The sequence below is a fragment of the Colletotrichum acutatum genome, assembly GCF_030867785.1.
Source record: "Colletotrichum acutatum strain CBS 112980 chromosome Unknown BDZ83scaffold_235, whole genome shotgun sequence".
In the NCBI taxonomy this organism is placed as follows: domain Eukaryota; kingdom Fungi; phylum Ascomycota; class Sordariomycetes; order Glomerellales; family Glomerellaceae; genus Colletotrichum; species Colletotrichum acutatum.
The window spans coordinates 5,326-31,555 of record NW_026849229.1 but is presented as its reverse complement, the minus strand read 5'-3'; the positions used below and the strand labels follow the sequence as shown (position 1 = coordinate 31,555).

Here is a 26,230-nt window from a genome sequence, read left to right as displayed (position 1 = left end):
AATATTACGAACTTCTCGCCCTTTTTTATAATTATTGTTAATAATTCGTTAAAAGCGTTTTTAGCTTAATAAAAGTCGCTATATATTTATAAAAAGTATATAAAGAGTTCGTTAGACCCTCGTTTTTTATCTTTCTTTTTTTTATAATAAAACTAGTTTATTACTTTCTAAACCTAAAAAACGAAGTATAAAAAAATAAAATATCTTTATTTTTTATTAATATAATAAAATAATATATCGATAATAAGTTTATTACGTATCTAGGCTTTTTAAATATTATATTTATTTTTATTATTTAAGAACTTTACTAGGTTTAATAAGGGCTTTTTATAAAAGGCTCCGTTATTAAAAAGCGCTTTTAAATTAATAAGGGTTTTATAAAGGTCGGGTTTTTTAATAAAAAGCATAGGGGGTCTATTTATTTATTAAAACTATTTTTATAATAGTTATAAGATTTCGTTAGATTTTTTATATTTATATTTCTACTCCGCTATATCCGCTACTTTTTTTATTTTACCCTATTTCTAGGCTTCTATTAGCTCTTATAAACCCTAAATAATCTATTCTTAGGTCTATATTATAGCTCCCGTTAATTAAGCGCCTAGTAGTACGTTAATAATTATATTTACTTTTATTACGTAGTATAATTAATAATAAAGTAAATAAAAAGAAGAGCTTAAATATATTAAAAATCTAGCCTATATAAATCTATATTAAAAGGATTTTAATATATAAAATCTAAATTAAAAAGTAGAGGTTTTTAAAGCGGAGGTTCTATAGAGGTTCTATAAAAGAAAAGCGCTTAAATAGGACCTTTATAAAAGCGGCGCAGTGAGCTGTAATAGTATCCGGGCTAAGGCTCGGATCTACTAATCGGGTCTAGCCCGTAACAACGCCGATGCAATGCGGCCAAGTGACGTCAACCATGGCACCCAGCCCACGCATCCCCCAGAAACCCACGCCCACATCCAACCACTACACGCCATCATCCCACCCCATTCGGGCAACTCCTCGCAATTCCTTCGAGATGCAAAACTACCCAGGTGGAAAAATGCCTTCAAGTAAAGTGCACGCTCCCCTTACAAGCACTGCGAGTACCACTCATTGGTCTTGGTGCAAGTCAACCCGGAAGCACAAGCAGTGGGCCCGGAGTATCCAGCCCCACCGCACTGGCCCCACTTCGCCGCCACCTCGGATCCGGACTCCTCCGCAGCAGCCGCGCTAGGCTCGGCAGCGGTCTCGGCGCACGTCGCGACGGGAACATCGGCAACGGAAGACGAAGACGCGGGCGTCGGGGTAGGCGTAGGCGTAGGCGTGGGAGTCGGCCTGGGGACGGGTGTCTCAGCGGCTTCCTCCTCCTCCTCCTTGACAATCGGCGCAGCAGAGGCAGAGGCAGTAGCGGAAGGCGTGGCAGAAGTCGAAGCGGCACCGGAAGCGACAGCCCCAGATCCAGAGCCCGTCTTGGCCCATCCGCGCTTCTGCGAGAGCTCGTACCACCAGTTGCGGTACATCCACCCATCAAAGTCGGTAACCTCCATAGCAGACCCAGCAAGCATGATGAACTTGCTCTGTCCCGTCGGCTCCCAATCATAAAAATCATCCAATCCAAAAGTGTGACCCATCTCGTGCAGCAGGATATGAACGCTCTCAGAATCGAGGTTGTTCAGCATATACTCCCTGCCCACCTGCTGGCCCCAAGAATACCCGAACCCGCCCTCCAATCCGTCGGTAAGCTGCAGCGAGCTGTCAAAGTGGCTGGCTGCCCCGCCCTTGCACCCGCTGTAGTCGCCGTCGAGGTGCGCTTCGCGTTCGCAGGCCGGGTCGCACGCGGGGATGCCCTGCGGGTCCGCGAAGGAGGTGTACACGTCCAGGCCGTCGGTCGAGCCCTCGAGCAGGGCCGTGTTGTTGGTGGCGTAGCCGACGATGTTGACGTCAATGTTGGCGTAGGGGAACCCGTCGAAGCCGTAGAGCCACTTGAACCACTTTTGGTACTGGGCCGCGTAGGTCGAGGCGAGCTTGGTGCGTTGGGCGGCTGTGATGGGGGAGTTGGAGTCCCAGCGGACGCAGACGTTGATGGAGCTGCGCGTGTTAGTTTGGTTGTTTGCATCGGGCGTCGAGATAGAATGGACTCACCCGTTGTTGGCCATGATCTGGTCCCAACCCCAGTTCTTGTTGCCCTCGATGGCGCCGTCGTACGTCTTCTCGTAGTGCGCCCATACCTCCTTCAACGCGCCCGAGAGCTCAGAGGGCGGGTTCCAGCCCGTCTGGCGCTTCGTGGGGCGGTTACGCGCGCGGACCTGCGGAGCCGAGGCGGCGGGGGAGGTGCCCTCGAGGATCTTCCAGACGGAGCCGTCGAGGTCGGACTTGGCGGAGGTGGAGGTCAGAGCCAGGGCCGAGGTGGCGGCGAAAGCGACCGCCGCGGCTGTGGATGCGATGGATGGCATTTTGGAGCTTTCGAGTGAAGGTTTATGTTGAAGGTTGTTGGTTTTGGTGTGATGAACTTGGTGGGACAAAGGAACGATGAGTTTTGGGTTAGAGAGAGTGGGTGACTTGTAAAAGTGTCAAAAACGAATGTGAGGTCAAAGTCTGAGTGGGAATATCAGAACATGAACCAGCCAAGTCCTGCAATGCACACACAGCAAAAGAACAAGGATGAGAAAGAATGAAGGTGTTGACAAGAGAGAGAGGGCAAGCAAGCAACGGGAGAAACATGGTCGGCCATTGGATATATGTACCATACTCGGAGCATCCCTTCTCATCTATCTGCGCGGGATACATTAGCCAAGGGGGTGGGATGGCCTAGCCGAAAGATGCCAAAAGCATCCAACCCTTTCCCACCTCTATTTTCACTCAACGCTCGCAGTCTCCACAGGCTTCAATTAAAGCAGTTGAGCTTCTTACTCGTTTGCGTCTATGAATACGGATAAAGCCCACTTGTTGAGCCCGCAGCTTGGGAGATCTGAATTACTTTCTATCAAGGAACAAATCTTTCATCAAGGCAACTTGGAGGCATCTAGCATGGCCTCTTGGGTCTTGACTCTCTCCCCTAGCCCGTATCCCACTCGCTTCAAATATCGCTAGCTCTGCCTTACCTAACCTCAACAAGGACCTTATGTGCGGTTGTGGGGGCCGGGATGGACCATTTTTGGTTGGTCACTTTCTGAACGACTTCGAGGCTAGATTAAAGGACCGATGCGCGCGGTTGCGGCTAACCCTTTTCAAGAGTCCCCTTTCAGTCCACTTAAGTCTGTAAACTCCGCGTAAAGCTGTCAGCACTCTGCAGGCTGCCAATTGTTTTCAGATTAAGACAAGAAAGCCCACCTCAGCCGAGCCATGGGGTAAGATGGCTGCGCGTCGGGAATAGATTCGCGCCAAGGCGCTAAGGAAGCGCATGTGGTCCAGCACAACGGTCCAGAGCCACTTTGTAATCAACCTCCACTTCCTTCGTCCGTCAATTTGGGACTGGCGTAAACAATTCAAAGTCCAAAGGGGAAGGGCTCGCCTTTACTGGTAGTAGCACGGCGGAGGAAACGCCTTTTGAGGGTTTGCAAGTCCGACAATGTGTTCTTATTCTCTCTGCAGTCTGCATACTTTTTTTCATTTTCCTCGTGTTTTCGTATCCTTTTCTCTTCCCAACTGACGGTATGAACTAAAAACTCGACAAGGCTGTAAACTTTTACTCATGTACTGATTTGACGATGCTCTATCAAATGAAGTGCACTTTCGGCTTCTTGCAATCTTGGCTTCTTACACCCTCGGCGTCTTGAGTCCTGACTGACTCTTTCAAACCTCAACGCCCAGGACTCCAGTCTTTCAACCGCGGGATCCACGGGTCCGCAAGTTCGGCTGTCCGGCCACCTTGGCGCGTTGGCATTCTCGCAGAATCCATACGAACACGCGGGTCTCCCGTCACCGTGGACTGAGGTCCATCATCAAAAGATCCATCAAATAAAGAGAAAATTGGAAATCGGGTAAACGCTGCAATCTCTCTCACAAGGCGATGCAATTAAACGTCAAGTAAGACTCACTCTCTCGGCTCTTCCCAAGTTCTGCCCTCTTGCAACGACCGCGAACCACAATGCGAAATAACGAGCTGTTACCACCCTTGAACTCCAAATGTCAAAGCCCCCAGAACCCAAAAGTGCCCAGACTCCATAATAAATCGGAAGCGCATCCGTAGCGGCGTAGGTGATTAAGTGCAAGCTCGTGTGTTTCCCGGTGGGATGGTACGGCTCCATTCCCGCTGGCGCCTCCTGCTGGGCGCATCTCACTGGTGCGAAAACTAGTTTCGGAAACCACAAAGTCGGGAATCGAAATCGAACCAGAGTTGCAAAGATATCTTGGCGGTGTTCGCTGTAAATTACCCTGGGATTCAGGGATACCGGTGGGCGGGTAGTGTAGACATAAACGTGCCCCTCCCCCTTTTAGCTTAACAACGACTTCCCCCGAACGGTTCCTGAGTCGTCAATTCCCCTCCTCCCGAAAAGAATAACTGAATTCTCAACGGATAGCTCGAATAAGTTTCCATGTTTGCTTGACACTCCATTTCGATTTCCACACGTACGGAAACATAGGCCAAAGGTCGCAGCGTCAATGGATACATCGGAAGTAAAGACGTTGCGGAAATAAGAAACATTTAAGCTTAGCTTTAGCTCGAGAAACTAAGGAAAAAAACCTTCGGCACCGTAGAGAGGCGAGAGTTTAATTTTTGCTGTCCTGTCAATTTTCTGCGTGAGCTTAGATAAAGCGCGTGCGCACTGCTAGAAAGTGCAAAGCAGCAAAAGTCTAATGTCTCTCCTTGGTGCTAATGCCAAGTGCCAATGCCAAAAGCTAACGGTGAAGAGAAAACAAGTTCATAAACTCCACTTGTGGAATCGAGAGAAAAGAGACCCGCTAGACGAGCAGACAGAAAAAAAAAAAAGAAGAAGAAGAAAAGGAGACAAGAAGGAAAAGAGAGAAAACTGAGTCGGGGAACCCGACGAGTCAAGCCTCCCAACGCAGCAAATCTGCCCAAAATCTAAACTTCCCAAAAACCCGCCCCCACAAACCGTAAATCTCACTCTTCATAATCCACCCAAAAGCCTCAATGCCCAAGCCTCAGCCCCCAAACCTCAAATCTCCAGCCACAACCTCTCTCTGCGTCGTGTAAGTCACCCTCAATCCTTAACAAGCCAAACACAAACAACTGGCTTCCCTCCAGGAACCCCACTCCGTTCCCCATCCCACCCGACCTCCTTGACACTCTTCTTCATCATCTCCTTATCGTCCCCCGAAAAGCACAACCCCTTATACCACCGCCCGTTCCCGGCCTGCACGATCTCGAAGCACTTATTCTTCTTCGGATTCGGGTTCGTCGCCCCGAACCCCTTTAGCACCTCCGCCAGCGTCGTGTTCACGGGGACGTGGAACGCGGAGAACTGGATCCGCGCGTTGAGCGGGAGTTGCCACGGCGGTGTGGACGTCCGGAAGACGTGGATTTTGGTGTGCGCGGCGGGGAAGAAGTAGTTGTAGCCTGGTTCGCAGCCCGTTCCGCCTGTTGAGTTGGAGAGGTGCGCTGCTGGGTTGCGTGGGTCGAGGGTTGGGAGGGAGGTCGCTGTGCGGGGCGTGTAGGTTGCTTGGCCGCCTGGTTGGAGGGGGTATGTTCCTGGGTAATAGCTTCCTTGTTGTTGCATGCCGGCACCGGGCCAGGCGTAGGCTGTTGAGCCCGGGTAGGGCTGGTAGGATGTGGTCGCGGGGTAGTAGTATGTTCCGTAGGTTGCGGACGGTGCCGGCGTGCCGTAGCCGGCGTGAGGGATGTAGGGTTCGCCCCAGCGCGGGAGGGGCATGCCTTGGGGGCCCCAGGGGGGGCGGCGGCCTTCCATGTCTGGGCCGTTGACGGGGTTAGACATTGTTGTGCTGATGTATGAGTGGATCAAGGTAGGATTAGTTGTGGTTTGGCTGCCAGGTGTTTACCCAGTTTCCGAGCTCGGGGTTGAATTCCGTGATCCAAGTGCCGGGAAAGGGGACTGCGTGCGACGGATCCCAGAGGTGGCGTGGGAGTATTTGGTATCCGTACGCCGGAATGTGTGCCGGTTGATGGTGTGCGCTGTTGGCCTGAGCGAGGTTGAGGCTGCGAGAGAATCTGTCGTTCAGGTCTTGGCTGGTGTTTGCATCTGGAGATATGAAGGAACCAAAAGTCAGCAAAGGTGGAAACATGGACGCTTGTTATATACCCTTCCCAGACATCACAAATCTTGGGTTGACTGGCAGTGAATAACCGCCACGCAAGAGGACAAAACACAGTGACTCACCCGAATCCGACACCTCGATAAACTGCCCCTCGTCGTCCCAGTGTCTCCGGTCACCGCGAGTGTCACGCTGAAAGGCAAAAACCTCGGTGCTCCAGACAATATTGTTGTGCTGGTCGAAAAAGGTGCCGACGATGAGATAGCCCCAAAATGGCGGGTCGCGCGAGCAGTGCCAGTACTGCGCGATGATGAGCTTGGTTGCTGGGTATGGCAGGTATTCTGGTTCCTCCTCCTCGACGGGAGACTGATGGGACGCCACGGTGACTGCTGACTAGGAGACTTGTGTGTGATTGAAAAGACGAGGTTGAGTGCTTGGGTTTTGGGTAGCCAAAATGTGTTGAGCTTGAAGGTCGTGTGTAAACGAATGCCAATATTGACGAGGAAGAGTTTGGGCTGTCAGCTTGGTCTAGATTTATATGATGTTGAGCAGTAGTGTGAATCAGTGACTTAAGCTTGCGAAATCGGGGACCAAACCGTGTGAAAAGTCACTGTCAATGTCTAATCAGATGATGGTCTGTGACTAGGTGGTGATGCGCGGCAAACAACATGCCAGTCCCATTCTGGGTCTATCAGAATTAAGACGAGCATGTTGGGTGCAAGCACACAACGGTGAATCATCGACACAGAGGGTTGGATCGGTGATACCAATGGCAGGTTTCTGCATCAATTTCGATTTCGAGGTAGTCACATGAATATGAAGTGGAAGTTGCAAGATCTCAAGTGATAATGATTTTAGTGTTATTCGATTGGTTGATTTATGTGCTATGAGCTTCTCAACTGCCTGTGGCGCCAGTCTTTCGGTTGTGGCTTGCTGTGGCGGACTGTGGCTGGAGCTATCGTGGATCTCAGTCTTATGTAAGCAGCACCAAGGGGGGCACTTTTGACCCTCATTCTGGCTTGCTTCTTGGCCTGCAAGCTTAAGTTCACAGTTCCATAACCCAAAGGAACCCAAAGTATGGGCAAAGCCGAGGAAAGTTGAACCAGCATTTTGACCGTCATCCAGATCCTGGTCTCTGCTTTTGCAGCTGTCCATCTGACAACGAGCCAACCGATCATGGACGGCCAAACTCAAGCTGACGGTCGGGTCTCCACCAAGTCATTTCGCTAGGCCCTTGTAATTTGGTGATCGCGGCCGCACCACTGCCCATGGCCTTAGATACTGTGAGCGAGGCTGACGATGCCGATGAATATGACGTTTCCTCCAACCAGAGGAGAAGTTCCGCAGCATTGTTGCTGTTGCGGGAAAGCATTGTGTAGCTTCCGTGTGGGTGCTGTCGTGGTGTAGAGCTTTGCTGTTGCGGGGCGCCGTGGATGATCCGTCTGCCGTCCTCAGAAGATCTGGGCCGTGACATTTCCATCGTCCCTCACTGCCGTCGAGTGTCGCGCCCATGACGATGGGGAAACCCGCAAACTGCCGTGAGCTGATGACTCGGAAAAGGTTGAATGTTCAAACCGTAAACCACCTCAGTCCTCAACCTCGACATCCTCCTCAACAACGCGCACGGCACCGCCCTTGATGCTAGCCGCCCCCTTGACAGAATTCTTGAGCTGCTCAACCTCCTGCCTCACCATCTTGCGCCGCTCCACCTCAGTCACGAGCCCCTTGAGGTACACCTCGGCCTGCACGGTAGCGCTATACGACATGGCCGTCCAGCTCCACACGTTCCTCCGCTCGGCGTCGGCGCCAGCGGCAAGCAGCGTCCTCAGCACGAGCAAGTTGCCATTACTGCTTGCGAAATGCAGCGCCGTGTTGCCGTCCAGGTCCGCCCTCTGCACAGCGGCGCGCGCGCCCTCGGGGACGTACGTCAGCAGGATCTGCAGCACCGTGTCGTGCCCGCCGCGGCTCGCTTCCATGATGGCGTCCCGCCAGCGTATGTCGCGCCGGAGGATGACGTGCGGGGTTCGTTCGCAGAGGAAGTGGACGACCTCGGTGTGGCCCGCGGCGGCGGCGAGCATCAGGGCTGTTTGGTGGTGCTCGTTGAGGGCCGGGTCCGGGTGTTCGTGGCCATGATCGACGAGGACTTTGGCGATGGGGAGGTGGCCCAGGGAGGCGGCGAGGTGGAGGTTCGAGTTGGAGAGGGCTTCGGGGGAGGGGTCTGGGTTGTGGAGGAGGCGGGGGTGGGATTTGAGGATTCGTTTGACGAGGAGGGGGTCGTTTGCTGTGATGGCGCGTCGGACACGGAGGGATGGTTCAATCCTGGAGGAGGGAAGAGGTTAGCTGGAGTCTTTCATGCGTAGCTGGAGTCTTTCATGCGTAGCTGCGGGGAAGGAAGATGGGAAGGGCCTACATGGTGGGCGTGATTGGGATCGGTCGGGAGGGATTTAGGGAGTGTGGTTTGGTCGAGCAAATGAAGACGTCGACGGCGGCATAGCTGGTGTTGATGTTCTTTTGTCGCTGCAACTATCGCATCTCCAATAAAAAGAGGCGATCGGTGGTGGTGATAGCTGGAGGTGAGGTGACGGAGATGGTAAAAAAGGGTGGCAGGTGAACGGGCGGGAAAGAAGGTGAGTTGGGACGAGATTGCCAATAGGGGGCGGCTGATGACAGGCCACTGCCCGGATTTAGTGCACGGCGCCTGGAAGGTCCCTGTCGGCAGCCTTGAGAACAGGGCAGTCGGGAAGACAGGGGTGCTTCAGGGGCGGGGAAGCAATAGAAGTACCTGACAAGTACCTGACAAGTGTATCCTCAAGCGACACGCCTACGCCCGTGGACCCCAGGGGAAAATCGGCGGGGAAAAGGCGGGGCAATCGGCGTCACTGCCGACGGGATTGCCTTGATTTTCTCTCCGGTCTTTCGGCTTCGGCTTGTCTTTCCACTCACTAAGGCATCCTACGTTCCAGCACTTTTGATGTCACTTTCCATCACGAGAAAGTCGCCAGAACAAGGAAACGTGTGGCATGTCCATTGAGTTTGGGTACTTGGACTCCCGCGCATGATTCGACGCGTCTGATGTTGATGGTCTGATGTATCCCGGGACCCCGTCTGTGTGTGCAGCCAACTACCATCGAGGGACCATGCTGACATCTCACATGAATGTTACTCAAGGAATGTCTGGAATCACTACATTTCAAAAATCATCACCTACCAGCTAGTACTCAAGACTCATTTGACTGATTTTACTAACTAAATGATCTGTTCTAGAACTCTTATCATCCAACGCCGAGCAGTATGCACCCATCACCTATCTAGACTCTAAGCAACGTACGGCTTGCCAAAGGGGTGCAAATCCAACCCCTCAATGTCAATATACCCAAACTTGCTCCCATCCTCATTCTTCCCCATCGCGTCCGCCCACGTGCCCAGCGATTTCATAAACACATCCTTATACATCTCCTTGCTCACATCCAACGGCTCCTGGTCCCGTCCGATGAGCCTCATCTGCGTGCCGGCCAACATATTCGTCAGCCCGAAATCCTGCTCCCCCAACAACGTCTCGATCGCAGCCGACGCCTCGCCAGCGATAATCTTGCGCGGCAAATCAACCTCGTTACACGCAGGTCTCGCCAGCCCGATTCCGTGCACCGTCTTCAGCGCCTCCACCATGGCAGGCACAGTTCTCAACCCGCCCGTGACATACGCCTTGGTCTTGCTGAGCTGCGGGATAATCTTCTCAGCGAAATCCAAAAAGAAGGCCTCGCGCTTCTTTGTGGACTCGCGCTTGTGCTCGAACGCGAGGGACTGGTACGTTCCTCCGGACAACTCGACGAAGTCAAAGGAGGCGGCCTCGAGCGCGGAGCAGAGGTCGCGGCAGTCTTCGGTGGAGAAGCCCTCGTCCTGGAACTCGACGCTGTTGACCTTGATGCCGATGCTGAAGGTCGGGTCGGGGACGCGGGCGCGGATGGCGTCGGCGATTTCGAGGATGATGCGCGCGCGGTTGGTGAGGGAGCCGCCGTACTGGTCGGTGCGCTTGTTTGTTGTCGGCGAGAGAAATTGCGCGAGGAGGTAGCCGCTGGTGACAAAGTCAGTCGGTTGCTCAAGATGGCACCATACAAAGGGGGGAACTCACTGTGCGCCATGAAGCTCGACTCCGTCAAAGCCAGCCTTGTAGACATACTCCGCCGCATGCGCAAACCCACCAATCACCTTTTCAAAATCCTCCTTCTCCATCGCCCTCGGCTTCGCAAACCTCATACCCATGACATCCCCCTCGAGCTGCACATCGCTCGCCGAGATGGGGTGCGGGTTGATCTTCTGCTCGACCTGTCTTCCCGGGTGACTGAGCTGCGCATGCAACAGACTGCCATGCGCCTTGGCCCCCTCGGCAATCTTGCGGAAGCCTTCGAAGCGCTCGCCCTCGAACGGCGCATCGAGCGGGATAATCGGGTTACCCGCGGCCTCAAGCTGGTCGTAGTCGATCATGACGTTGCCGGAGAGCAGGACGCCGAAATCGCCCTCGCCCCAGCGGCGGTAGAGGTTGATGAGTTCGGGGGTGGGGATGCCGCGCTTGGACGGGGTTTTGGGGTCCCAGGTCGAGAGGCGCTCCGTCATTGCGCCCTTGAGGAAGCGGTTCTTTGCGACTTTGCCTGAGAAGGCGAATTTGAGGGGTTCGGCGAGGGGTTTGGGGTCCACGGCCTCGGCGGCGTATCTTGAGGGTGCCATCTTGGGTGGTTTGTGTGTGTCTGTGTGGTGATGTCGTTGGAGGAGTTGGTCGTGAAGTCTAATGCTGGAGGGATGAACGTGTCTGTGGGCGGCTTTGTTCTTGATGCTCTCAATCTTAAGGTTTCGGAAGATATGTCGATGCAGGTGAGGAGGGACGGTGGCTTTTGTAATGTCTCAATAACCCGCATGTCCACTTCTTTCTACACCTTGTCATGTTTATTCAGCTTTCTGGTTCGCAACAGCGGAGCCCCCAAACTGACGTCCACCGCACTGAAACATAATTGCTTTGTAATTGAATCTGGTCTTGTCCCCGCCACGCCACCTCATAGACCGATCAACGACGTTCCGCTCCACTCGGCATTCGGAGTCTTTGCTGCACTACGAAGATGCCCCTGGTCCATCCAGGTCTTTTGAAGAATGTAACCTAGAAGAGCCTACCTTTTCTACGACGGATTCGACCTCTGTATGCCGGATGACTCGCCAAGGATTTATTTACTTCGACAACAAGGTATTTAGGATGCAGAACCCGACCAAAACACCCACTCAAATCCTGCTCAACACCAACGTTCCGTGAATCTGTTCATCATTCCAACGGCAAACTACCTTTCTTCTTTTTGTCAAAAATCCACGTCCTCGGCTCGGCCCCTCCATCTCGGCCATCCATCCGTTCCAAAATTGCCCCTCACAGCCGGCCCAAAAATTGCACTAGGGGTCGTGTGCGTCATGGTGGGGAGCTACCGCAGGGGTCTCCCGCGTCATGAATGGTTCAATTGCCCGTGTACCGCAGCACTTCGGGAGACTAAACACACCACCAGCGCGCCAGCATATGCACCCAGTCTGCAGCGCAATCTGTGCCGTTTTCGAGAAACCTTGGTGCTCCTTTCGAATCCTTCTAGGCTCCTATTCGTAACGTCTTGGTAAACATGACCCATCCGGCGTGCGCGCCTCCGTTCCGCCAAGCTTTGCGCCAGATTTCTAATCCGACGACAGGGGAAAGGCGGGGGATTGAGTTCCACGGAGTTTCGCGGGTCGGGTGAACTCCCTTATCGGCTGCACCCCGCCGAGCCAAGTTTGGATTATGCTGAATCAGGTGCTGAATCAGGGACCATCTCCACGGCGTTTGATATGGGACGATTCCTTTTGAGGTTTGGCCTCACTTGATAGAGCCGGATGACCTCATTGGTCTAGAACCTACTATCCGGCAAAGCCAGCCTACTAGGGCGTACTTCGCTCTTGGCAATTTACATGGTGTGTAAATCTCATATGCCGTCGCCCTCGTTCTCGTTATCGCTTACCTACGGTAGGGAGTAGGGATATGAATTCCGCGTGTCACCCTCCCGACTTCTTACCGTCGAGAACACACCATTTCTGCATTTCGGCCCGGCCCGTCACATTCTGTCCGGTGGCCTGTCATAGGAGCCGTGATCCCAGGTGATGCAATCTAACCATTTCGTAAAAGAAAGGCAACTCTTTGTCCCGGCCATATACTCAATCCCCATTCTTCATCGCGGGCGTACCGCTATAGCTCCGCAGTGCAAGGTCCCTGAGCCTGCCCGCTGATTGTAAACCGACTAAAAAGACACATGGCGAATCTGTCCGGCCAAATGATCAAAAGGATTGCGTCGAGGGGGAATCGAACCCCCGGCTCCCCGACGCTGCTGGATGGCAACGGAGAATTTTACAACTAAACCATCGACGCGGTTGATGATTGGATTTCACTGTTAGAATCCGGGTCCGTGGAAGGCCAAGGAAGGCTGGTGATGGTGTGGTCGGCCACGATGTCGTGGAGCTAGCGAGTGGGCGATACCTTGGTGGAGAGGATAAGTTTAGATCCATGCAACTGCCGAGAAACATTCACCCCCCTCCCCCCTGCGGATTTGATCGCTGAAATTTGAATCTCGGAGGTTTTCTGTTATTAGGTGTCATGTAGGATTGTATTGCTTTTTTTCTTCCTTGAAAGTGGAAGGTGGCGTCTTGGCTGGTAAATGAGAATTACAGCCCCCAACGCGCGGTCCACAACCTTAATTTCAACGACAGGGCTGACGTAATGCAGTCGTCTTGGTCTTGGAAGCTGAAGATGATGACACAATGGGAAGGATATGGCCAGGATGTTACCTTCTACGCCACATGCCAACATAGGTACAATCATCAATTCTGGGTTTGAAGCTGAAGCCTCGAATTAAATGCCATCAGGCTCGGAGTACAAGATAGGAGTTGCAATGACGCAAGCCCTGTGCATACATTCGTGTTTCTTGATTAGCCAATATTGGCAAATATGTAATTCAGTTAAACAATGTACTATTGGCAATTCTCACACGTATAGTGAGCTGGCTCTTCGTCCGCCTTGTCCACATAATGAGCCAGCTCCTCACATGATTGTCAGAAGAAGATGCAACCAAGGAATTGAGGAACCATCTAGCACGGTTGTGGTGTCGTTTCCTCCAATTTACGCCACAATTGAAGATATACAAACAGCTCAGCTAACAAATGAGTTCCTAACGTTCTTGAAGCTGACAACAAAATCCGGGAACCGGAAAAAAAAAAAGGCAGGAATGGCCGAATTATAAACGAGCAACTCTCTATCTCGTGATCTTCCCGTCCAAAAGGGTTTGAAACCAGTCAAAAATAACCTGGTTGTGCTGCTTGAAAGCCCCAATACCGCAATGCTCGCCAATCCCATCCTCTTCCGTAAAGTGATGCAAATACGCCCACTCCCCCAACGCCTCCGCAAGGACAGCCGCCTGACCCTTGAAGAACAAATCGTTCTGCGCATCGCCCACGAAGACAGGCGTCCGGATCTGATCCACCACAGGCTCCATGCGATAATCCAACGACAGCGTCACAAAATCGTACGCGGACGCGGTGTTGAACGCCCACATCCCGTGCCCGAGACCCCAGCGCAGCGTCGCGGGCACGCCGGGCTGCAGGAACCGCTTCGCGTACTCGTCAAAGGCCACCTTGTCGCCTGAGTCGTAGATCGCCATGGCTTCGGCGCCGAGGGTAGCGTTCACGACGACCGGCCAGTCCCAGACGCCGTCGACGGCGAAGATGGCGGCGAGGCGGTGTTCAAAGGCCGCGGCGCGGGGGGCGAGGTAGCCGCCAAAGGAGAACCCGAGGAGGCCGATCGAGGACGGGTCGACGACCTCGGGTTTCTCGAGGAGCCAGTCTACGATGGGGGTGATCACTCGCTCCCAATCGTAGATGAAGCCGACGTCCTGGTACCGCCGAACGGAAGGCATGCCTGGTCCTTCGTATGTGAGGACATTATATCCCCTCTCGAGAGCGGCGGCGCCCATGGCGTGGTACATCTCCTCCTGGGACCCATCATATCCGTTACCCATAATGATCGTCGGGCGCTGCGTCTCTTCTTCATCAGGCGTGAACCAAATACCCGGGATATCAAAGTCAGCCGTCTCAATCGTCACACGCTGATTCGGCACCGGTAACAACGCGAGGCCCTCATCGAACGCGGCAGTCTGGTTGCCCCACAGCTCGTAGATGCGGGGATCCGACGCGTTCTCGTGGAGGTAAAAGTCTGCGCTGCGAAAGTATGTCGCTGCGGCGAAGAAGGCGCTGCGCGCGGAGACGGGGAACTTGGCCTTTGCGATGCTCTTTGCGCGGTCGAGGACGCTGTAGGCGAGGCTGGAGAAGGATGTGGCGTAGCTTGCGAAGTCGCCGGGGATGATCTTGTTGGCGGTGGTGAGGACTTCGCCGAGGTCGGCGCCGTCGTAGACGGATTGGCTAAGGGCGCGGAGGATTTCAAAGTGGAATGTGTGGTCGGCGCTGAGCTGGTACATGGAGTAGTTTGCGCTTGCCATGATGGGTGATTTGTCGCGGCGGACGTTGGTAGAGGATCTTCTTGACGGGAGCACTTTGCTTCGCTGGGTGGACTGGGTGGTATGCCGATGCTATGAGGCTCCGCTGATCATTTATACAAGACCAATTCCCATAATCAACATACCAACCCCGCAGTTGTCAGCAAATGTGAAAAGTAAGTGCAGCTAGGTGGGGTCTGGATCCTTTCAAAAGTGCGACTGTCCCTCATCTTCGCTTCTTGCGAGGCTGACGGGAATGTAACATCAACAGAGACATAGTCACTCGATAGTATCTGACAGCAGTCGCCCGGTGGTACTGTATCGAATCAAGACTGCAGTAGGCAACGTCAATCTCGACGAATGGGTCTACGGGATTGGCCACTCAAATGCAAGCGAGTGGCGGGTGCTCCCGGAGGATCAAGCATCGGGAGGGGGAACACTTGGCGTAAGCACTGCGTCGTCGGTCAGCATCATCACCGCGTATTCCCTGCATCTTAAATAAATTGTGTGGCTCATTGGTTCACACATGGTGTCAAATCGATGATACTTCAGCATCCAATATGATAGGTAAGACACGCTCATCTCTCTCTTTCTCTCTCTCTCTCTCTCTAAGCGTTCATGTTAACATGCTACATGTGCAAGGCGAGTATCACAATTGCTGGCCTAGTCAGCTACGCTCAAGGCTTCGTCGACTCGTTGTTAATCGAGTAGCATAGCGATAACGAGAAATCACCCCAGTAAATCGGTGATGTGCTTCTAGAAGGTAGTCTCTGTGAAGGCCTGTTTGGGAAATATGGCGTGCAAACCTGTTACCGACGGATGGGACTTTCCTATTTGACATAGGAAATAATTGGGCGTGATGCTCTGCCCATATTACAGGGTCCTGTTATACTATTAACTTGGAGAGATACGTACATGCTAGTATACACTATCAAAGGTAGATTATGTATAGAGATAGATTTATATAGGGTGAGCCTTCTCACGCACGTAGTATAGCAAATCTAATCCAACTAAATAAGATGTGTTCTAGGTGAGTGTGCTAATGTCTAGCTTTACTTAGACTCTAGATTCTTCAGCTCCTTACGTAAATACCTCAGACCCTCGTTATCAACGTGTAGCATTTCGCAATCGTGCGTTAGTAGCCTAAAGCATCTAATAGTCGAGAAGTCATGCTACTGGTAACGGGGACGTTTTTGTATTTCTGCTGATAAACCTGGCTTGCAATTATATCTTAGAGAACATAAATACCTTAGTGGCCGAAGAAATCGTCAAATTTATATCACGGCGACGATCAGAAGGGCCGTGGTAGTTCGGGGAGACTCAGAGACAAATGGGTTAGGGTTAGGGTCATAAGATCTTGAATTTTCAGGACAATCGAAAAATGATGGGGGACCTCCACTGATCACCTAACGAAACTAGCAACGCAGCTTGTTTATCACATCAACGCCAATAAGTAGGAACCTCGGCCAGGGATTAAGAAGCAAAATCACAGTCCTTTCTGACACCGAGATTAGTCAAGAGAAAAGTTGCTATCAAAATGACACTGAACATCTGGTGGCAACAACCAACAGTTGTTTGAAGAAACAGTGTCCAGACAAAGATGTTCGGACGGAAGTATTGATTAACCAATCAACAAAGACATCTAGTATCTCGATGAGGAAATACTCAAGGCCGATACCGGTATGACCTTGACGGACCGTCTGTTCGCGAACACGCCCATGTGCCTCGCAACTCACGGGCCGCCGAAATGACACATGCAGGAGCGGAACCTAAATAGTCTCAAGATCAATCCTTTGTAATCTCGTATCTAGTGTTGTGAATCTCGGATTTTTGCCCGCTCCAGGGTAGGCTAAGAAATAGTCAAGAGAGGAATCAAGTCGAAGGCACAAGTAGTAGAAAGCGGCTAGATTCCTCTATGAAAAGAAAAGTTCCATTTGGGCCGCCTACCGATGCCGAACCTTCCCCCGACTCTGCAGCCTAGATATGACTAATCAACGGGCAGATCAAACCTGCCATCAGCAGCTCGTTAGCTACAGAGCAGGAACTTGATGGGTATGATTTTACTGACGAATTCGATGGCAACTCTAGGTAAAATACGGTGCATAGGGTGATGACCTCGACGTCACTGCCAGCTAGGTGACATACTAATCGAAGCTTTTCCCCACGACCGGAATACAGTACCATTACTCAAGATGTATTAAACAACAGGGAACTCACTGGAGCGACATGGGCTGAGTCACCCTCGCTTTAGCTTTCTGCACACTTGAACTAGACACAACATGAATACAGATAGAAGACATTCTGCTCCAGATAGGTGTCGCATCAAAACTACCTGAAGATGATCAGGAGGGCAGCCGCATCACCAAGCTCTGTGCTAGTGCATTAGGGCACGCCTTCCTCAGTAGACTCTAGAGGTACTAGTATCACACTCTAACCGCGCGCACTTCGGTCCTGATGGGATTCTACTGGATTTGCTCTAGGGCCACGACAGCTTCATTCCTTGAGGTGTGGAGATGTGGGACCCGCAAATAAGCTCCAAGTGGGAGCCGGATTCATATCCGAGCGCCTGGGGTTCGTGCCAAGACTTTGACCAGTGCCACACACCTTTAAGGCTTATTTACGCATACGAAGTTTCGAAGTAGGAGTTTTTGCCGCCGTTCCCTCTTACAGCCGAAGCTTCATGTCGGTAGACCCGAGAATACTGACGGCGTTCTTGGGAAACCCATGTACCTGAGTAGCGCCCTCAACAATCACCCCCGTTCACCACCATATGACGGCTGTCGGCCTCTACCTGAGACAATGATCTCCGGGTCCCGCTCTCATCGGATATACCCAGGCGGCTCAGGGGGCGGGAACGAATTCTATTCAGTGGATACCATCTGGGGTCATTGTCTATTGATTCAACTATACCTGGTTCAAAAACGGGTTCATCATGAATACGAATAGTGGTGAACTATGCCCTTTTCAGTTATCGAGAGATTCAAAAGACCAGGAAACGACATATGGCAAGCTTGAATTGCTCAGTAACTACCACCTTACGACAAAGAACTTCGGGAAGAAAACATTTCGCTCAAATTCATTAGTCCTGCATCCCCCACTCTAATTTATGGGCTACAAGGGACCTTCTTCTGGCCAAGTACCAAACCGTTATCCGCGCAACCTTTCGAAAGGGCCTGGAGTCTGTCAAAGTCGGAGGAGCGAATGCAGCAGAACTAAGAGCCATTCATCAGCTACAAAAATCATCTCAGTCCTCGCCACTAGATTGGACACTTACGCCAGGGGAAGGGAGGACTGCGCCTTTTACTGCATTGCAGAAATTGTTGCTCGGGGCTGGCTTTCCCTCCACTGTCATGCAGTAGTACGTCCCGTATTCTCCAGTTCCCTGTCTGTGTGTTGCGCAAAACGAGTTAGCATGCGCATGCAGGATCTAATGGATCTAGAGCCACGGAGATCTAGCCGAGTAGGGGAACACTTACCCGAAGACAGTAGCTGTGAGAAACAACACGGTAGACAGAAGGGTGGTTGAAGAACGCATTTTGTGTCTGACGTAAGTAGATGATGAATGGTCTGTGAGGACAAGATGCAATATATTTTTTCCAGCAAGCCGAAATAGCGAAGAAAAGTTGAGTCTCGGAGAGAACAGTTGATCGAAACTTGGAAGGTCGGAAATTGTTGACTTCATTTTAACAACACCAAGGAGTCTCTCATGCCGTGTTTATATGCCAAACCGCAGATGAGTGAATCGTGTTCACCTTCACCCTGGAAACATTTTTTGACGACTCTCGCGCGATTGTTTGAGTCCAGGTTCGATCTGCCCATACGTGCCGCCCCGTAGAGCCCCTGAAGACAGGGCCGGCGGAGAGGAGAGCCGCAAACATCTCGGCCGACTCTGAATGGGGCTATCTAGGAGGTAGACGCAAGGTCTGGAAGGTGATCCCAAAACTGAAACCGCGATTCCAAAAATCGGAAGAACGGTTGCTCGCATAGGACCCTGAGTGCTTGAATGATGAAGACAGAGGCCCGGCTCCAAGTGATCGGACCCGTGGCGGTGTCACGTGGCTGCGCCATCTCCTTCCATTGTTCCATTGTCGACGGATCCAAAGAGTCAATTTCTTGGTTAAACCCAATGCTCCCGGTCCAAGCGAGAACGAGCCGTGACGGAACAAATTTGCCGTAGGCAACGTCGGGGATGGAAAGAGGTAGGACGCGAGTCAGGTCTGGCTGGTAAGCCACCATCCTACCGTTGCATGGCGCGTTTGACCAAAACTCTATTCGTCGAGAGTTGACGGTATTTGTTCATCACCGCTTGGACATTCCGCGCACACGCACGGCACTAGGTTGCCACGTGCGGCAGCTATCTATGAGAGCGTGCGCAAGAATCCCTTAGATTTCCATACATGAGGAACAAGATCCGATTGATCCCGCCCCCCCAAAGGGCAATGCTAAAGTTTCCCAATCAATGCCCATCTTTCCCTGTTGCCCCGTGCCGTTTCACAGAATTACCCATCACCCCCTCCCGCCTCACCGTACAGAATTGAGCGCACCATTTTATCCTCTACAAGGACAAAAGAGCAAGTGTCAGCGGAAGCATCGACCAATTTCATCGTCGTCCTCGAGGGATCTCGAAACATTGATTCATCGCGGGCCTCCGCATCGCCCTGTTTTCCCTCACGCACCTCCGCTTCCGCTCGGCACATCTAGGATCGGCTTCTCCGGGCTGGAAGTCAAAGACAATTGTCTTGATGGGGCCTCAATAGCAATTCGCGACAGCACGCAGGAGCTGGAGCTATGGGGCTGGAACGCGTCGAGGCGGTGATGCGCCGCTTAAGCATCAATCATGAGGCGGAGCCTCTCGCCGGGAAGGTCGTCAGCATCATCGTCGCCATGATATCGGCCTGTCTCCTTGCAAGCCTTTTTGGTCAGTGCATTCATGACAAAATCGATGTCAAATGCAATATGCTAACATCTTGAAAGTGATGAGATGGACATCAGTGAAGGACTGGAAGGCATTACCATGGACGATGTGGCGTAAGGAACCCTCGCGATTATACGCCTTTGTCCATGACATTTACTAACTTTCAAAGTCGTGGTACTGATCTACTTCTTCTCCTTTCTGTTTGTATTCGGCACTTCAATCCTACAATTCGGATTTGGAGCCGATCTGAACTTCGACACTTGTTCCGCAGCGACCCTCTTCTGTTTGGGGGCATATGTGTCTACCAAGGTAAGCTAGACTCATCGCAACTCTCAACGATATCTTTGACTAACCGCGGAATCAGTTGGTAAGTGCGTGCCATCCGCGTGCACTACATCGGTATCTAACCGGAGGAATAGTTCATCTACCTATTCATGGTTGATAGGGCAGTAAGTCAATCTGTGCGACATATTTGACTCATGTGACTCACATCAATGTGTAGCACATCATTAGACAAACGAGAAAAAGGCGCTTAAAGTCGAAACTCTATCTCTTCAACTCATTCGGCATGTTGGGTACGTTTCGAAGCTCCAATCACGCGTAGTCTTTATAAACTGACCTCTGTGCTAGGTGTGTTCGTCCTGGTTGTTATCATGAACTTTATTTTGTATGTCTGGATGACTCTAGAGGCTTTTCTTCGGCTAATAATCTCCTCAGCCGAATTACTCATTTTGAGAATGGCATCTGCATTATTGGGATGGAGCAGCCGGTGTTGCTCCCACTCATCTCTTTCGACGCAGCTGTGAACGTAAGTATACGTTCGGTTCGTGAAACCCGCCTTGATCTAATGTAGACCAGGTTTATCTCACAATTTTATTTTTACTTCCTTTACTGAGTAAGCGACTAAAGACACACTTACGTTGTACGGTTGCTGATGCTTCCCAGGTCTACATTCCGTAAAGTACAACTTCTGGAAGCCATGGACATTGGACTGGCGTAATCGTCGCATCCCCAGAGCTCCACCAAATGTTCGGCTACGAAAGCTCGTGATACGCACTTTCATCGGTTCTTGCTGCACCCTTGTTAGCAGTGTGACGTACGTTTTTCATTGATGGTTTGAAGGGAGCTAGCACTAATCAGGATATCAGAAATCTGAGTGTTCTCATGGCTTTGAATGGAGAGGTGGCATGGCTGTGCTTGCTATGCTGCAACACTGATAGTGAGTAGTTTCGCAGTGCCCCAGGTGGAAAAGTCTGACATAGACGTTCTAGTCTTCTTCTCGGCTCTGGTGATCAACTGGATTACGTCACCTGGCCAGGAGTCAACATTAAGAACCTTAACCCGACCATCACGCGGCATATCTACGTTAAGGGATGACGCCGTCACTATTCCACTTGATCCTGACGGCAACAGCACGAGCACGAGAAAGAGCTGGGAGCAGAGGCGATCAAAAACACCGACAACGATCGGCCTCGAAACAGCAGATGCGCTTGATGACGGTGACGCAGAATTGGGCGAGCGCCGTGTGCGAGACGACGATGATGCCGACGCAGATCAGACATTCGAAAGGGAAGCGGGGCACTCTGACGACGATGACGATATCGAAATAAGTGCTGCCGAATTACGAGATATCCAGAAATGAGCAGTGAGATGGGTGAAGGGGTCATCACAAAATTTACGAAAAGTTTATGTTCTGTCTTTGGATCAAAATACAGGTGACTGGCTATGGGATAGAGAAGAGTTTGGTACACATACGGAGGTGAAATGGGAATTGGTGCCATCGCGGTATGATATTACGGCCATACTTTAGGCGCGACTCTGGCACGTCACCCTACCATACCGACGAATTTTTGATGGCGATCTCATCAAAGTCGAGATGCCTTGCAATATGGGACAGTTCAAAATAATATGATGAATACATACTGCCGGAGTCTCCAATAGGCGACTTTTACACACAATGCCCTATAGGTCCTCGTCAATGGCGATAAGACTGTATGAGGCAGCATTCAGCAAGACGTCTACCGAAGACATCCGAACGATGGTGCTTAGCAGTTGGATCATGTGTACAGAAATGGGGATGTGATAAGCATGCCTTGTTTGAGCGATATTGCAGCAGATGAACACGAACGCGTTGAAGATGAGAAGAGGTTATCTCAAGGACAAAGCCGGATTTGTGGGGGCAAGGCCCAAAGATGTAGGTTTGCATCACAATGACGAACGGTGTGTTCCAACCGGAGCCAAGACGGGAATTGAGATTTCGATAACTCTAATTTCGTGTGCTGCAGTTCTTCAATCAGATGAATCGTGGGTCAGACACCAATGGCTACAATCTTGTTGGCAATTTTCATTGGTTGTACACGTTTGAATTCGTCCTTTCAAGTTGAGCCTCCGCCTGAGTCAATGATGCGATGTCTACTTCCCACCAACCCGCTCACCTACTCAAGAAAACTCCATGAATCGTCACCCTCAAAGTTCAGCTTGTTTTATCCTCTTACGGACACTCGTTGCTCAAGATCTCGCATGCACCGGAACTGTCACAGCATGCACCTAATCGTCCCTGGCAAGTGCCAAATTTGCACGCTTTCTAGGCCTCTGCAACAAGTTAGCACGCTGCGTGTCAAAAGTGGGTTTCAATTGAGTAAATATGACGAACCAGCGAAAGCGAGGATTGACACGATTGCTAGCAGGGTCTTGGTGAGTTGCATTTTTGGCGGCCGGTAGGTGGGAATACTACCCCTAAAGTTTGAAAGGGTATTACGTCAAGCTTCTCGGGGTTTGTTGTGGTTCGATGTGCCAGGATCCTCGAAAGCCTAATTGGAACAGAAATCACAACCCCAAGGGAAAACTGTCAGCAAAAGACGACCTGCGGATTTCGTGACTTTATATCCGAAGAACATTCACATGTACGATGCGGTATATCTCCAGGAATTATCAATCAGTCCAGTTCACCAGCTTCTGAGAAAGTGGCTCAAATGAGCTCCTCTTGATACTGCGATCAAAATCATGTCAGTGCAAGACAGAGCTGCTTTGAAGCGCGTGGTACTGACAATCAAACGCCGAATGGCGGAAAGTCCACGTGAGCTCCGACGTATCTCCATGTGGCTTTGAAAAATTGAAAAATCCGCGTGGCAGCCAAGAAAATATCTGGGGTACCCCAACTTTTCGCATTGCGTCCGGTGAGGTAGGCTGAATTTCTCAGACGACATGTTACGAATAAGGCAGGGTTTGCTAGTTGGCCACTGAGGTAGAGGCAAGAGACATCTAACTGGTAGGGCAAGGTAAGAAAATGGAGTTTGAATACAAAGATGAGATTAGCAACGACGGATTGATTAGGATACAGACAAGCAAGGTATTGAGAAGAGCTAACTGTCACATTTCGACACCTTTCTCATTCCTGCTTCTGCCTTTCGGTTACTGTACTGGGTTCCTGGGAATACATGTTTGTTGTCTCCCCAAGATTCACATCACTCCGAGTCAGCAACAGGCTTTGTCGCGTTAAGACTTCCTTAGACCTCTTGCGGCACGTACATTAGGCAGCTATGTGGCAGTTGGTATGTGTCATTTCACCTTGGCACCTATCAGATGATGCCACCGTTGCTACGAAGAGTTTGACACGCAGAGATGCGGCCGATGCTGATAGTGTTAAGAAACAAAACTGGAACGTAGTAAGAGTGAGAACAGCGGTACATGACTTAAAATACGTAACTGTTATATTTAAGGCCAATGTTCTCCGCAGTGTCTTCTGTGGAGGTGGTTGTCGAATCCATTGAGGGAGAATGTGTGCAAGTACATTTTGAGAGAGCAACTTGAGAAGATCGCTGCTAAAAAAGTCTGGGATAACCAGATGAGCGATGTCTGCTTTCCATGAGAAGGACTGAACAGATTCCAGAGGAAACACACTATTGCTGCAAGATTCAACCTTGTCAGATTTCAAGAAACATAATTCACTCAACAAACGTCGCGATTAAAGGACCTTTGCTGAATTTGGTATTTTGTTTGGATTGATAACAAAGAGTACACCGATAACCGGGGTTCTGAAGATCCATGTCGCCCCAGAAAGACTTGGTATTAGCTGATGATCATTCCTTTTGGGCCCATCGTACAAAGTATATACTATGGAACCACTACAGTCGCGATTCCTTCGCCTAGCTCCTCCTTGACATTCCTTACTTCCACAAACTCTGTGTGGAGAGATGTGCCACCGTCAGGCTTGTCACGTCTGAAGAACCCAACCACTCTTCCACGCACAATGTGCCCGTTCATATTTCTTTCTTCGGTCCTGGGCTCCGTCCAGATATCCGCCACCCTCTTTTCGTTTGGCGGTAGAGGCACGGAGGGTGAGACCGGGACCGTAGGCCGCCCGGCAGGGTCCAGCGAAATGCCGTGTTCGAGCTCAATGACCCTCCGTGCCACGGCAACTAGTGTCGCCATCTCCCACAAATTCTCTCGCGGTAGTCCGAGGATGGGCATCAGCCGAAGTAGCTCCAGCCGCGTCTCCAGATGACGACATGTCGTCGTAAAAAAGAATAGCATTGGCGTGTACCCCGTTTCGAACATGAATTTCGACGTTTTGGCGTGGACGCCTTCCATCTTCGAGTGTTCTGATATTTGAAGGACCATTTCGGCGAGATTTTTCGCTAGTTGGCTGTAGTTTGACACGTACTTGTCATAACCAGTCAGATTGTTAGTGAACGCCATATTCAGCCAAATACGGCAGCACTCGTATCGAGTGAAGAGAAAACCACGCAGCATATTCGGTACGTAATCTGGTTTTGCCTCGGAAGCCTTGGTTGTGGGGGAGGACCTGTATTTGCTTTGGTTGTTCAGCTGGGTGAAGAGAATGCTCCACCGGTCGAGCATACTATTGACGTACTCTTGCCGCGCTAGTAATTTCGGAGGAACGCCATTTCCCGTTGGCGACAGGGAACGAAAAGGATATCCTTGCTTCATGAGCTGGAGGGTTTGGCAGTAGAGATCATCAATCATCAACTGGGCGTCTTGGAACGAGGAAAAGCTTGGGGGTACAGGATGTTCCAGTCCGCTCAGGTCCGGGAAGTCGGCCTTTTCGCCGCTGAAGAAGAACGAGTACTCTGTCAGGCGTCGGAAAAGTGGGAGAAGATGCTCCTTGGTCCAGGGGAACTCGCTGTGGGTATTCCGAAGGAGCGCGACCCCATGCTTGCAGTGTTTAATAGCGGCTTCGCGCCCAGACTGCAGGAATTCGATGCAGATAAACAGTAGGCAGACGAGCAGGACCGTGGGGTGCTTGTCCTGCGTCTTCATGCCAATCAGCTCTCTCATGGCCGCGTTGTAGTGGCGCACGGCAAAGCTGTAGTCCCGTGGGGCAACGATCTCATCGGTTCCGGTGTGGAACTGCTCGTAGAGGTCGCTGATAGCTAGGATGGAGTGCGTTACCGCCGGTTCAAATGTGCTGAACTGCATGACTATGTGCGTCCAGAAGTAAGGATCCACGGCCCCTGAGAGGAGCGGCCCCACGGCTTCAGCAAAGTATTGCAGAGCGCGGTTGTCGCTTGGGGAACTGACTCCCGGAGAGGCGCGACTTGGCTGGACCGTCAGGACCACAGACGGACCCGAACCCGGGGAGCTGGATGAGACATCTGTCAAGTCGGCGACGTGTGGGTAGCCATCGCATTTCCGGCCAGTCGCGGTACAGCGCTTGCAGGATGGTCTGCTTTCATCGCACTTGATTTTACGTACTCTAGCGAGCGTTAGACAAGGCGCCAGCTCATCTTGAAAACCTTACTCTCGGGTTCGTGACCCGCGATCCAATCGGACGGCAATAGATGGAACTTACTTGCAGGTTAAGCATCCCGTCCTAACCTTTCGGCTGCCTTTCCGAGCCATAATTCTGCTAAAAACACAAGACGACCGGTACGAATATCCGTAAAGGCTCGAGCCAGCCTTGTTGTCAGTCTGTTGGTCTCAAGTCCGAACCAGCCACTGACGTGGTGCGCGTGCCGGTCAGGGGCAAATGGCCGTTGGACGCCCTCGGTGAGCTGGCAGCCTGATGAGAAAGAACTTTGGGAGTCCGAGGGCGAGCTGCAGGAATGCGAGCGGAGACAGCCCAAGATAATATCTGTGCCCACCAACCTCGGAAGAGAAATTGTGGGATACGCCAGGGTGAAACCGAACCCACCAATGTGAGCGTGAGATTCCCAAAGAATCCCTGCCGTCAGCATGGGGTAGGATTGAAAGCTCCGCTTAGGACGCGGTGTAGCTGTTTGTCTAACCCATTTTGGGCCTAACCGTCTTCATAAACAGGCTGCAAACGTTTAGGCAACGATTCAAAAGAAAATTGTCTCGGTGCGACGCTTCATCGTTGAAGCATTGATGACGGGTGTACCCGCAGCTTGCTATAGCTGCTCATCCGGAAGGTCATGGAGCTACTTGATTGGATCGTTTGATGGGAACATGCAGATTTGTTCCTGACTTATTGAGTGGATACAGACATGGGAATTTCGATCTTGTTCCGTTGGAGGGGCACTGCTCACTGTTGTCGTATTAATTGAGGGGAAATGTGAATGGTTGTGCAACAGGCTTTTGGAACTATGAGGAGGCAATCCGCCTCAATTGGATGAAGTCTACATACATGAAA

The 26,230-nt window shown here is 51.4% G+C and overlaps 11 protein-coding genes and 1 non-coding gene across 12 annotated transcripts; 2 read left to right on the top strand and 10 right to left on the bottom strand.

Moving 5' to 3' along the window:
- Positions 1–1,475: 1,475 nt before the first annotated feature.
- On the bottom strand, positions 1,476–2,872 carry BDZ83DRAFT_685606 (uncharacterized protein; the record flags this gene model as incomplete). The annotated part of the gene is made up of 2 exons (XM_060511252.1): positions 2,134–2,872; positions 1,476–2,079 (listed from the first exon to the last, which is right to left on the bottom strand). Coding segments are annotated over exons 1-2 (915 nt in total), but the record flags the coding sequence as incomplete, so codon positions are not given.
- Positions 2,873–5,068: 2,196 nt separating this feature from the next.
- On the bottom strand, positions 5,069–5,888 carry BDZ83DRAFT_745720 (uncharacterized protein; the record flags this gene model as incomplete). Its single annotated transcript, XM_060513193.1, has 1 exon — positions 5,069–5,888. The coding sequence occupies one exon, from the start codon at positions 5,886–5,888 to the stop codon at positions 5,157–5,159; it is 732 nt and encodes a 243-aa protein (XP_060357710.1). The 3' UTR covers positions 5,069–5,156.
- Positions 5,889–5,922: 34 nt separating this feature from the next.
- BDZ83DRAFT_713462 (uncharacterized protein) lies at positions 5,923–6,552 on the bottom strand (the record flags this gene model as incomplete). The annotated part of the gene is made up of 2 exons (XM_060511634.1): positions 5,923–6,152; positions 6,291–6,552. Coding segments are annotated over 2 exons (492 nt in total), but the record flags the coding sequence as incomplete, so codon positions are not given.
- A 983-nt stretch (positions 6,553–7,535) lies between these two features.
- Positions 7,536–8,819, bottom strand: BDZ83DRAFT_201924 (ankyrin repeat-containing domain protein). Its single transcript, XM_060501658.1, has 2 exons — positions 8,576–8,819; positions 7,536–8,484 (listed from the first exon to the last, which is right to left on the bottom strand). Coding segments are annotated over exons 1-2 (735 nt in total). The 5' UTR covers positions 8,578–8,819; the 3' UTR covers positions 7,536–7,751.
- Positions 8,820–9,096: 277 nt separating this feature from the next.
- On the bottom strand, positions 9,097–11,116 carry BDZ83DRAFT_643965 (NADH:flavin oxidoreductase/NADH oxidase). The gene is made up of 2 exons (XM_060509710.1): positions 10,295–11,116; positions 9,097–10,237 (listed from the first exon to the last, which is right to left on the bottom strand). Exons 1-2 carry the CDS (start codon positions 10,885–10,887, stop codon positions 9,481–9,483), a joined length of 1,350 nt encoding a protein of 449 aa, XP_060357707.1. The 5' UTR covers positions 10,888–11,116; the 3' UTR covers positions 9,097–9,480.
- Positions 11,117–12,505: 1,389 nt separating this feature from the next.
- On the bottom strand, positions 12,506–12,586 carry BDZ83DRAFT_t326. The gene has a single exon. It is a non-coding gene; the product is annotated as a tRNA-Gly (tRNA).
- An 880-nt stretch (positions 12,587–13,466) lies between these two features.
- BDZ83DRAFT_758515 (2,6-dihydropseudooxynicotine hydrolase) lies at positions 13,467–14,705 on the bottom strand (the record flags this gene model as incomplete). Its single annotated transcript, XM_060515046.1, has 1 exon — positions 13,467–14,705. One exon carries the CDS (start codon positions 14,703–14,705, stop codon positions 13,467–13,469), a length of 1,239 nt encoding a protein of 412 aa, XP_060357706.1.
- A 3,696-nt stretch (positions 14,706–18,401) lies between these two features.
- On the bottom strand, positions 18,402–18,852 carry BDZ83DRAFT_643959 (uncharacterized protein). The gene has a single exon (XM_060509709.1). It carries the CDS (start codon positions 18,685–18,687, stop codon positions 18,457–18,459), a length of 231 nt encoding a protein of 76 aa, XP_060357705.1. The 5' UTR covers positions 18,688–18,852; the 3' UTR covers positions 18,402–18,456.
- Positions 18,853–19,100: 248 nt separating this feature from the next.
- BDZ83DRAFT_643958 (uncharacterized protein) lies at positions 19,101–19,420 on the bottom strand. The gene has a single exon (XM_060509708.1). The coding sequence runs from the start codon at positions 19,397–19,399 to the stop codon at positions 19,202–19,204; it is 198 nt and encodes a 65-aa protein (XP_060357704.1). The 5' UTR covers positions 19,400–19,420; the 3' UTR covers positions 19,101–19,201.
- A 70-nt stretch (positions 19,421–19,490) lies between these two features.
- BDZ83DRAFT_594072 (uncharacterized protein) lies at positions 19,491–19,777 on the top strand (the record flags this gene model as incomplete). The annotated part of the gene is made up of 2 exons (XM_060506692.1): positions 19,491–19,620; positions 19,677–19,777. The coding sequence occupies 2 exons, from the start codon at positions 19,491–19,493 to the stop codon at positions 19,775–19,777; spliced, it is 231 nt and encodes a 76-aa protein (XP_060357703.1).
- Positions 19,778–20,036: 259 nt separating this feature from the next.
- Positions 20,037–21,522, top strand: BDZ83DRAFT_685591 (uncharacterized protein). Its single transcript, XM_060511251.1, has 8 exons — positions 20,037–20,066; positions 20,120–20,192; positions 20,248–20,284; positions 20,335–20,425; positions 20,476–20,512; positions 20,563–20,713; positions 20,766–20,836; positions 20,889–21,522. The coding sequence occupies exons 1-8, from the start codon at positions 20,052–20,054 to the stop codon at positions 21,257–21,259; spliced, it is 846 nt and encodes a 281-aa protein (XP_060357702.1). The 5' UTR covers positions 20,037–20,051; the 3' UTR covers positions 21,260–21,522.
- Positions 21,523–23,730: 2,208 nt separating this feature from the next.
- BDZ83DRAFT_594062 (uncharacterized protein) lies at positions 23,731–25,479 on the bottom strand (the record flags this gene model as incomplete). The annotated part of the gene is made up of 2 exons (XM_060506691.1): positions 23,731–25,333; positions 25,430–25,479. The coding sequence occupies 2 exons, from the start codon at positions 25,477–25,479 to the stop codon at positions 23,731–23,733; spliced, it is 1,653 nt and encodes a 550-aa protein (XP_060357701.1).
- Between the last annotated feature and the right edge of the window lie 751 nt (positions 25,480–26,230).

Bases quoted from the DNA above. Each gene is read 5' to 3' on its own strand.
- BDZ83DRAFT_643965 (XM_060509710.1), bottom strand. From the start codon at position 10,887: ATGGCACCCTCAAGATACGCCGCCGAGGCCGTGGACCCCAAACCCCTC. The intron at 10,238-10,294 runs GTGAGTTCCCCC...CTTTGTCACCAG, and splicing joins GTCGAGCTTCATGGCGCACA to CGGCTACCTCCTCGCGCAAT.
- BDZ83DRAFT_643959 (XM_060509709.1), bottom strand. From the start codon at position 18,687: ATGCGAGCAACCGTTCTTCCGATTTTTGGAATCGCGGTTTCAGTTTTG.
- BDZ83DRAFT_643958 (XM_060509708.1), bottom strand. From the start codon at position 19,399: ATGTGCCGAGCGGAAGCGGAGGTGCGTGAGGGAAAACAGGGCGATGCG.
- BDZ83DRAFT_685591 (XM_060511251.1), top strand. The intron at 20,513-20,562 runs GTAAGCGACTAA...GATGCTTCCCAG, and splicing joins ATTTTTACTTCCTTTACTGA to GTCTACATTCCGTAAAGTAC. The intron at 20,837-20,888 runs GTGAGTAGTTTC...TAGACGTTCTAG, and splicing joins GCTATGCTGCAACACTGATA to TCTTCTTCTCGGCTCTGGTG.